This window comes from Momordica charantia, assembly GCF_013281855.1.
Source record: "Momordica charantia cultivar OHB3-1 chromosome 10 unlocalized genomic scaffold, Mcharantia_2.0 BLBB01000010.1, whole genome shotgun sequence".
Lineage (NCBI taxonomy): Eukaryota > Viridiplantae > Streptophyta > Magnoliopsida > Cucurbitales > Cucurbitaceae > Momordica > Momordica charantia.
Window position 1 is genome coordinate 10040722 of NW_028275158.1, and position 11202 is coordinate 10051923.

General features: G+C 36.2%; 1 protein-coding gene across 2 annotated transcripts; it reads right to left on the bottom strand.

Moving 5' to 3' along the window:
- Positions 1-322: 322 nt before the first annotated feature.
- POLGAMMA2 (polymerase gamma 2) lies at positions 323-10841 on the bottom strand. Of its 2 annotated transcripts, XM_022295293.2 has the most exons (12): positions 10462-10840; positions 8335-9307; positions 7965-8156; positions 6858-7537; positions 6128-6602; positions 5634-5729; positions 4990-5082; positions 4603-4797; positions 2250-2342; positions 1957-2169; positions 1782-1871; positions 323-863 (listed from the first exon to the last, which is right to left on the bottom strand). In XM_022295293.2, the coding sequence occupies exons 1-12, from the start codon at positions 10596-10598 to the stop codon at positions 702-704; spliced, it is 3399 nt and encodes a 1132-aa protein (XP_022150985.1). In that variant the 5' UTR covers positions 10599-10840; the 3' UTR covers positions 323-701. The 2 variants fall into 2 exon arrangements, with proteins under 2 accessions (XP_022150985.1, XP_087974938.1); XM_088118812.1 differs by lacking the exon at positions 5634-5729 and having other exon boundaries at positions 10462-10841.
- Positions 10842-11202: the final 361 nt, after the last annotated feature.

An 11202-nucleotide genomic window follows, 5' to 3' on the forward strand; every position in this document is an offset into this window, starting at 1 on the left:
TATTTAACCTATTAATTATTATTCAACCTTACAATTAATAGATATAGTATTTTATAGTCACAATTCAATTCATTTTAGTATCAATAAAAGAATCACCCTCGTCCGCTTTGATTCAATTTGGTATGTTCCTGTCAATATGAGCATAGCTCAATAGTAAATAAATTTATTTGTTTTTCTTGAGGTCAAATATTCAAATCCTCGAGCATGCTGTACTCGAGAAAAATCTTAAAAGAAATAACCAACAAAAAAAATTCTCATGTACCAATAGCTAGACTAGGAGAAGAATATTTTTCTATAGTCTCACAGTAGTATCAAGTTCATCTGAAAATAACATGATAATTGGTTATATTGACAAAGAGAGATTCCATTACAAAATATTACACTTGGAGAATCGAGTTACATAGAAAACTCTTCACAAAAAATTTCTCCCGAAAACCCAAAAACCTTACTATACACAGAAGAACAGGCCTACCTTCAGACATGTAAATTACAGAATTGCCCCCAAGAGGTGTGGAATCATATCATTCATTCCTCACAAGCCAGCCCCATTTGGCTGAACTATTATCACATCAAGGAGGAGAGGATCAACGTGGGGAAAATTTCACATCAGCCACCCAACAGAAACATGAAAGGAATCCAGAGTTGAACTGATGGTTGCTTGATGTACGTTAGTTTGGTTGGAAAACTTTTTTTGGTGAAATCTATTTGGCAGAATACCAGTTTTGTGCACACTTGGCATCCACCGCAAGGTCGACGTTGAGAATGTTCTTTCCACTGAAGGGTTTCGACATGCACTCGACAACAATGGCCTTAGCAACCTCTGCAGACTCGGTCGGTCCTTCCAAGATCACTTCATCATGGACCTGACTTCCAGGAGAAGTGTTAGTTCATATAAGCATTTCTTATATTTATATAGAAAGCCCTGAGGGACCACAAACCAATTTGACCAACATAAGTTGGTGTATTCAAATTTAAAAATCTTGAAACCAAAAATATTTTGATCAGGTTCAGTTTCTGTTGGTCTGGTTGAATCAATTAGTTGGTTTCCTGATCTGTTAGGTTGGTTAAGCCGATTTTCGCCAACAAGTCAAACCAAGAATTCCCCTAGGCTTTAAGATGCATGCTTGTTACTAACCATGGATTATAGGTATTCACCACATGTTAACTTATTTTATATACAGCTACATCTTTTAACAAAGTTGTTAAATTATATTTTAATTTCCTATTGTATTTAGATTTTAATAGATTAGGTTTCCTTGTTCTAATGGTAAGTGTTTTCTTATCAGGCAAGGGTTTCTTTCCTTTTCTCCTTCGTAGCTCGCCTTGTATCAATACTTTAATCCTTTAAAAGTAAGTAAGAATTATTTTCTTTTCTTATCAATTAACATGGTATCAAAACAAGCGATCCTGTGCTTGAATCCCTAAATTGTTGTTTCTTTCCCAATTATATTGATCTCTACTTATTGGACCTTGTGCAATTTTTTAAGCCCAAAATGAAGGGGAGTGTTAGATATCCAATCTATGAATTAAATTTACCCAATTCATTAGCTTAAGCTTTTAGGTTGAGCGGTTGTTTATTAATCCTCGACAAAAGTTGTCAATAATTATAGAAAGAGGTAGCTCAAGAAAAAAACTATATAGATCACATTTACACAGAAGGTTGGGTTATTGCATGATAACTTAAAAGCAAAAGAGTATTTTGAAAACAGTCTTCCAAAACAAGCCTTAGCATCATAATAGGTAATAAGCAACCAAATTGCAAAAAGATAGTGATGAATTACCTGCAAAAGCAGCCTCCATCCAAGTTCCCTCAAACCTGAATTGTTAGATATTTCCAACATGGCACACATGGCGACATCAGCAGCACTACCCTGTAACAGACCGACGTTCATGAACCGGGTTTAACATTGGAGACTGGGACGAGAAAAAGCCAATAAAGAAAGTCAATGAAAAAACCTGCACAGGAGTATTGATAGCAGCTCTTTCTATATGCCCTCTTTGGGCACGAGTAGCATGCTTCATTGAAGGAAAGCGACGAGCTCGTCCCAGCAATGTGCGAACGCACGATTTCTCATCGGCTTCTTTCTTTCGAAGTTCTTGCCAAATTCGAACCTCTTTTCTTTCATTATACCACAAGTCAACCGTCTGCCTTGCTTCCTCCACAGTAACCTGGATGGTGGTATAAACCACTGCCAATTAGCAACTTACGATATTTGGAATATTTGACCGAAATTTAGTTTTGAAAGTACCTTCCAATCCTTGGAAAGGCCAACAGGGGTTTTGCCATATGCAATGGAAAAATTAAGCATTTTAGCTTTCCTTCTTTCAGAACCAAAGGCATCCTGCAGAAGAGAGAGCCGAAATGTTCCCGTAAAAGAGGTTGAAAAAAAAGTAAGAGATCATTTAAAAGTGGACTTGAGCAATTTATTCAACAAGAGCATTTCTGAAACGCAGAAACCTTTAGTAACTATTAAGGCAAAATTGCAAAGAAAAGCACACATTATTCGACCAATGGGTTCCATTCTAGAAGAGTTACATAATCAACTAGTAATGAAATTAATGATATGACTCTTTGTGGGCCAAGTAAAATAATTATATATTCAGAACTTAGACAAAGGGTTCGACCGATTGGGTAAATCTCTACATTTTTCCCACTTACGAAATTATCGTGCTGGAATTCAGAATGAAAACTTAAATAGTGTGTATTGACTTTTGTAAGCTAGACAATTCTGTTTTTTCAATAACCCACAGGCCCAAGGATCCATTCTATGAATTTGCAGCCAACTCAGGTTTGATCAGCTGCTTCTTTGGTGGTTTGGAAAACTAAAAACATCGTTCTCGATATCAGTTTTTCTTCATCACAAGAATTAAAATTTCTGCTATGGGCCTCTTTGTTTCATACCTCATGATAACATCTTAAACTATAAAGCGAGTTAGAGAGAGGGAATCGATGTAGTGAGACAATAAGATATCTTTTCTTTTCATAATAGATGCTTTCTTTTGAGTTGTAGATTGTTTTAATTAATAACATTTGGCTACAAAGATAATGACCTTCCTTTTGGAAAAACCCATTAGTAGCTGCATCACGTTTCTCTAGTAGGGTTATTGAACACTCAATTGCACCTAAACTCCTTAAGGGTAACCAACATTAGGACTCAAAAGGCACACCTAAAAGACGTTGGTTTTGACTTTCCTCTGCCTGCTTACAAAAAACACACGAACTTGGGTTTATACTCCGGCTGAGGCATCTTCAATTGCTCCTATCCTCTCGATATATATATATATATTTATATAGATATTTTTTTTCAGGAATTATTAGAATTGTATTGATAAAGAGCAGAAGCAACAGCCTAGAGGCTGGGGGATGAGAAGGCCCCCATCAAACAAAAACTAATGAAGAACAGCTTTCCAATCACGTAATAACCAAGGTTTTAAAAGGCAAAAGGCGGCCTCGAGGCTTTTCCTCTTGAAGAGGCGAGGTGTAAGCCTCGAGGCGGTATGAGGCGTAAGCCTCAATTTTAATTAAAAGAATTGAACAAATCTAAAATTTATATGATCAAGTATTGCTAAACATAATAGTTATATAAAAGTATAAAAAAGACCACCTATTAATTGCCACTTAAATAAAAATCCTAAAAGAAGGTCTCAATATCACTAGTATTATTATCACTAATAAGATTGACTTATTCTATAAAATTTATCTCCAATGTTTTTAAAGTCTAGGTAGTAAAAGTAGTGATAGATTGAATCGTCACCACACAGGCACACCTACAGTGTATTCCATATGCAAAAAAACTTTTATATTTTATAAGAATTGGGCAAATTACTAATATTGTTCTAATCATTACACGAGGCGTAAGGACTTTAAGCCTCACTGCGTTTTCAAAGAGGCATAAGCCTCTTCTATGAGAGGCGTAAGCCTCTTATGGTTCAAAGAAGGCGTAAGTCTCGAGGCTAAAAGTTAGAGCCTTGCCTCAAGGTGAGCCTCAATGCGTAAGCCTCAATAGCTTTTTAAAACATTGGTAATAACATCATAAGATTGTAGTTACAAAAAAAGGCCTTGTGTGTTAGACACCTCTCTATATAGTATCGATGCTTCCAAGACATTATTAGGTCCATGTGAAAAGCTTTGCATCTTTGGGTGTCAAAATAAAAAGGCCATCGAGGTGGATTCCTAATTAACACGAAACAAACTCACTAAAATGACTATCCAACTAACTACCACGCCATAACTACTACAAAACAAACCAACCAACAACTATTAAAATTAACAAGCTGCAGCTAAAAAGGACAGCGACTATTATATAAAGAAATTACAGATTATTCCACCGACTCCCTACATTAGTATGTGAGTGGGCATACTTGTATGCATACAAATACATCAATTGACATGCGTTGTTTGAGAAATTTTGATATGATCCTTCAAATTTCATTGTTAAAGATAAGGCATTTCCATTTCCTGTGATTACTAAGATACAGGAATATTCTGGTTTGTAATACTTGGGAAATAAAGCCTAATAACTCCAATCAAAACAATCACATCTGCTCACGTTTTCCTATAACTTCAAAGCAACAATTTCCAGCAAGAAGAATAGAGTTTACCTTCAACAATGGAACTGGAGGTTTATCTTCACCTGGTTGAGGATCCCACTCAAGAAGCACGCTTCCTTTTTCAACAGCGTTACGAATATGAGGGTACATATTCATTGCGGTTCTAGAATGGAAATCTCCCCCAGCTTTAAAGGCTTCTAGCATGCTCTTACAATTGGCCAGATGAGCGAGAATCCTAAGTTCCAACTGCAAAATGAATTTACATTTCAATCAATAATGTTTTCTTTCTAAATAAGAAACAATATGGTTGAAGCAAGGCGGACAAAAAAAAGAAAGCAGGGGAACACAAGGTGTCCAAACCTAAATTACACACCACATGAACAAATCGCCTCAGATCAATAACGGGAACCATGCAAAGCATCTATGACTAAAAATTACCTGACCGTAATCGGCAACAATGAGGGAATTTCCAGGTGCAGCTATAAATGCCTGACGGATCTTATACCGGTCCTTTTCCAGAGCTGGTTGATTCTAGTACAGAAGAAACATAACCAACCTAAATCTCCATTATAATCATAGTTTTAAAGGAATATATGAACATAAAAGTTCTCTTTGAACTGAAATGATGAACACACAGACACAAAAAGGGTTAAATGTAAAATAATCTATGCAAAATAAAGCTAGCAATAATCCTAAGATTTTACGTCATTCCTGTTGTAGGATTTAGAACTCCTCTGTGATAATGGTAAGCTCTAAGCATCTAGAATCTAGTAGCTATGTGGTGACACTATCTAACCAAAGAAGCAAACCTACTTTTCCATGGAAATTGTTAACTGATAAGCAAAATAAGTTTTACTTACTTTGAAAGAATTGATACAAGGCTATAAATAGTAGCTACAAAGAAGAAAAGAATACAAAACTCTTGCCTATTGGGATAAGGATACACTTACCTAGTAGAACAAGGAAACCCTAACTTAAATACAATAGGAAATTTTAAAAAATAAAAATATAATTTAACAGAAATCATCATAAATCTCTTCAGCGCCAAATACTAGTATAGTTGATACAAGTAAACTATGAACCTGCAAATTTGGTCTCCGAGCTGAGAGGCGGCCAGTTTCTGTATTGATATTTAGAGAACAATGGACACGTCCATTCTTACCAGATATATTACTTCCCTGTGATAGAAGTACCCAATTTCAATAGAAGTCAATAATCGTGCCAAGAATTTTAAGTCTAACATAAAGTGATAGGTGTTTCTCAGAGAGAGGAGGCTCCAATGCTTTCAGAGCTTTATGTCCATCAATCAAAATCAACATGCAGTCTTCAGACGATGAAGCTTAAATCAAGTGAAGCATTAAATAATACACTGAATTAATTCTTTCTTAAACCTATTACCTACGTCTACATGCACATATAAAAGTCATAATTAGCAAACAAAGTTATTTACACCTAGCTTCTAAACTTCTTCTTAACAGGGTCAAAATTAGCTAAACACCATTAACTATGAATACCTCCTTCCTTCAAAAGGATATTAACAATGGGCATAAATGGGGACTTGGCAGAAAATTTTCACCTGTAAGGGAAGGATGAAATTTGATATCAAAGAGTCAATAGAGCAGACTTCGCATAAGGCAGCAATGGCATGACAGGCTTCCCTGCCCTCCTCCTTTGATGCAAATGCTTCAAAAGCAGTTCCATAATCAGACATATTTGCACTTTCATGAATAACGGGCTTTTTGTTTTCCCCATGAGGCATTGTCTCAGAATCATTGTCAACCTCATTATCAGACTGTAAGTCATCATGGGCATCAGTAAAGTCATCAAATTCTGCGGAGACCTTGCCCGCTAAGATCTTCAGAGCATCCCCACTTACTGACGGCCAACCAGATGCTGTGTACATTTCAGTTGAAAGAACCTTGTCCTTCAGAATGCTCTGTAAAGTAATATTCCGAAATTTACCAGGAGTTTTCTTCCCTTCTTCAATGACATTTTCACTATTTGGAACTTTGAATGTCCTTTCAGCTGGAAGACTCTCATCGGGATTCTTACTGTAACATGGAAAAAAAATATATAACTTTTTTTTAATCAATAAATATCTGGGGCCAAAGGATCGGGAACATGCCAATTGCCGAAAGAGGTAGCAGTACCATGAAACTATACAATAAAGAGCTTGACAACTTGTACATGTCCAAGTCCACAAATAGTAAATAACTTATAATTTCATCTCTGATTTCTGATTAAAACCAATTAAATGAATAACATTTCAAAAAGAACAAAAATATTATTTAAAAAATAGAAATTACCTGTTGAGAGTGCCACCAAAGAGCAATTGGCGCACTTGTGCATCACTTCCTACATTCATGTATTTGGCATCAGGGCAATACTTTGAAGCCCAATTACGAAACCTGTTACCAGCAACCTCTTGTTCTGCTTTGGCCAATTTTTCTATCTCGGCAAGATATGCCCGATCAACCAGCATGCCCTCAGTTTCCATTTTGACAAGAAGTTCACCAAATGGTTGCCAATATTCTTCATAAAAATTGAACATGGTTTTATCGGGAATCATTTCTCCATCTCTCTCCCATGGCATATTAGATAGTTTGTTTTTCAAGCTCTCATAAAGCTTCAGCGTGCATATAGAATCTAATGCAGAATAAGATACCCATGGTCTCCGTTCTTCACGTTGAAGTTCTTCAACAGGAGGGATGACTGTAAGTTTGCCTTCATATCCATCCTTTTTCATCTTCTTCCGGCCAAAGATAGTTTTCATGGATACTTTTCCAATCAATTCTTTTTCATGGCCCAATTTAGCACCGGACATGACCTTTACATCGCCAGAAAGGGCTTCAAGGGAATATCCACCATTAGCTCGCCTTGATGAATCCCATAACCGTGCCATGTGCATGGTGTCAGCATGAAAGCCAGAAACCTTAATCCCATAATTTTCAATAATGTGATTGTCAAAGCTGTAGTTGTGCCAGACCTAATAGAAAGGCAGGTTTGGTCAATTTCAGACTGTATTCTGAGTTACTGCATACCACACACATGCACGCACAGAATTCTCATAATTTAACTATTACAAGCAAATGAATGGGCCAAATGTTTCCTAGAACTCAGAATAATTTACCAATCTTATCAAGAAATACAATTCTTTTGCATTAAATATAAGTATGAGAATACCGAACATTATCAGTTTTACAATCTATTAACAATATACTAAAAAGAAAACATCTTGGAGCAAAAGCTTTGGCTATCTCCCCCCAGTGTGTCCAATCTATTTAGCTGGATGTGAGTCCATGGATTATTTATCTATTCTCTGCAATTTTGCCTCAAAGAGGAATCTCCTTTATCAAAAAATTCGGCCAACTGTAGTCTCCCAAAAAAAGGGCCAAGAAGACCAAAAGAATTACCTTTTTGATCAAAGGGTCTTCAAAGAATGGTGCAAATTGAAGCAAAATTTCCTTACCGCCACCATCAAGAACATCAACCCAGATGCAAGACTTTCCACTCCCAAAATTTGCATTTGGTCCTGAATAAATACTGAAGCATATTATTTCACCATGGTCAACGGGTGTTTCTTGCTTCACATCAATCTTGGCCACCTTAAAGAAAATAAGAAAACAAAAAAAGGATTGAAGGCAATTTCACAGGTATGTGCCTATCATGGCATGACAGAACTTGAGTTTAAATTATACATTTAAGTAGACAATATCGGTCTGGTCTGTGAGCCTATTTTTTAAGTCAGTAAAGGTACTCGCAAATAGAGTTAGATTTAAGCACCTCAGTATCGCAAGCATGCACAAGATTCTTGTACTTAGTAGTAAGCATTGAAACAACTTCCTTTGCTGCAGATACACTATCAACAACAAGCACGCTATCATATACAGAATTCAGCCTCTCCTTTATATCTGGCTTATGATCATTTGCTTGTGCTTCCATCATCTTGGTGCCAGTTCCATTAATGGTTATTTCAGAAAATTCTTCCACGTCCACACCTCTCTTTATCTCATTAGAAGCTTCAATAAATTTCAAAGATTTTGGTACATTATTCACCTTTCCTGTAGAGATATTTTGCTTTCTGCCATTAGGAGAAACATTTGGTGCATGATGCGAAATTGATCCCTTTCCATTTTGAGAAATGGTATACCTTTTGTTACTTCGCATAGGAACAAGTTGATTATGCAAATCATTATTTTCAGGCTTGTTCATAGTCCGGCCCCCAGAAAAAGAATCAATGTCACCATTGCATTCACCACGTGAAACCTTGAATGTCTTAATAGAAGGTCCCCTATCACTATCTGTCTTCCTATCTATAGTTGCAGCACTCACACTTCGTTCAAAATTCATAGGTTCTTGTTTCCTGAATCCATCTGATAACCTATTAGTTTCAGGGTTTATACAATCAGAATCCTTATTAGCATTGAAACACTGAACCTTAGAATATTGAGGACGGTTATAAGAATGCGCAGTCCCATAGCCAACGAGATTTTCCATTTTTCTTAGCTTTTCCTCGTCACTCTTTGTCAGGATCCCAGATTCCATAAACCTAAAGTGCTTCTCTTGCTTTATCTGCATTGTACTTTTAGACCAAGCATTTACATCAGAGAGAAACGCCCTTTCATTGTCATATTGTCTAGTTTCAACAAGTGAATTGGTGCTCAAGAATGAACTTTTTCTACACTGAATTGAAGCATGAAACATATTCAGAGTTGGAGACGCACCATCACCACTCTTCATGGAGCTAAATTCAGACCTGTAAAAGAATCAGTTCAGAAACATTAAGAATCAGATTGAAGCTTTCCACAACCATATTCCCCTTCATACAATTGATCAATATGCTCTGAAATGTAAGACAAACAATATAAAACAGAATGGATGACTCAATAAAGTTACCAGTATCGCTTCTGATAGAGGCCTACTCATATTTCCCTATGTATCAATCACACTCATATAAAAAGGAAATGTCCTCCTCGTTGATGAAATCAAATAATATGAAATAATTTTGTGGACCATAAAATGATATAGGAAAAAAGACCTGAAGTTTTGCCAGATAAAGTACAGCCTAGAAAAATAACCTATATATTATTTCTTGAGTGAAATCATCTTAAAAAAAAGCTATTTAACTCTTCCTTAGTCAGTTTCCACTTCAACCAAAAACCACTTCATGAACCGTCCTCACTGAAAATTAAATATATCAGGACATTGTCATACCTTTATCATGAAGAAAGCTACAGCCTGGTAGCAGTCCCAAAAATTATCTTCACTTCCAATTACGCTCTCCATATTATTATAGCTTATTACAGAAAATAAAGAAATTACAGAAACTTTTAAGCTCTTCTACTATTTCTCAATAGACTCCCCAATGTGAATAGTGTGTATGAACTAATGAAATTATAACTGTCTCATAATTAAACAATGTGTGGTTCATATACCATTTATCATCATTATTCCAACCAACCTGAATTCAAAAGCCTCAACTCATATTCAAGAACCGCTACCATATTCAAAGTCTCAATCCTTATTCAACTAATAATGTTCTTCCTGAACTGAATGGGAAGTTAACAACGAACTCTCGTTTGCAGCAATCGTCGTGATAATAACTAAAAATTTTTAGAAATTACACGCACCAAACACGTTCTTCCCCACATATAGAGGGAAAGAAACCCATTTCGCAGTTTCAAATTTAATAGAAGTCCGGAGTCTGGAAATGACCAACAACCACAGAAACAAGAAAATCAAGAAATTCCCATGTAGAGAAACAAAATTCCCGACATGACTAGTCACGTTTTGCAGTATGTAGAAGGCGAAATGTTCTCCCCAAACCCCCCATTAGAAACAAAATGTAAAACAAAAACAGGAAAATGAGAGAAAGCTTCCAGTTAAGAATTAACCCAAGAGAAAAGTCACCTGTACAGAGCCTTGGAGGAGGCGCAAATGGATATAGAAGAGTTAGAAACAGAATTGGAGCGCCATAGAAAGAAATATGAAGGCCAAGAAGTTCTCAACGAAGAGGCTTGGGTGGTGGAGACCCCCAAAGTCATCATCTCTGCAACTCTGCCGAGCTTGCCCCCGCAGTTGCTTATAGAAGGAGCCGTTTTGAAGTGTTGGGGGCAAAACCCAGAGAAATCCCAAAGTTCTAAGGGCTTTTATCTGTGGTTTCAGACAAGTGGGTGTGAGAGTGGAGCAGTGAAGAGCACGGCCATGGCAGAGGGGATAGCCAGCCGGAGCAGAAGAGGCTCAAGGTTAAACCCTTGTGGTGTGATGAGAGAAACCCAAAATTAACGTGCGAATTTCATGGCTGGCATTACATTTTATTATTATTATTTTTTTTTTTCTTTGATAAAGCCATTACATTTGATTTTGATTTTGCCTTCCCCACAGCCAAAATAAATTTATGGTTGCTCAAAAAAAAAAAAGAAGAATAATAACAAATTTCATGAATGTTTCTTTTCTCCGTTATTTCTTTTTTCTTTTTACTATTGAATTTTTTATTTTTTATCGGTCTTCGAGCCAATTACATTTAGACAAAACACGAAAGATATTAAATTTTAAGTAGATGCCACCATAAATTTTTTGAGTATTAAATTAGAAAAAATATACCGAGATATCCAATCTCAATTAGCCTAAAAGCTAAGAAGTAAAATTAGT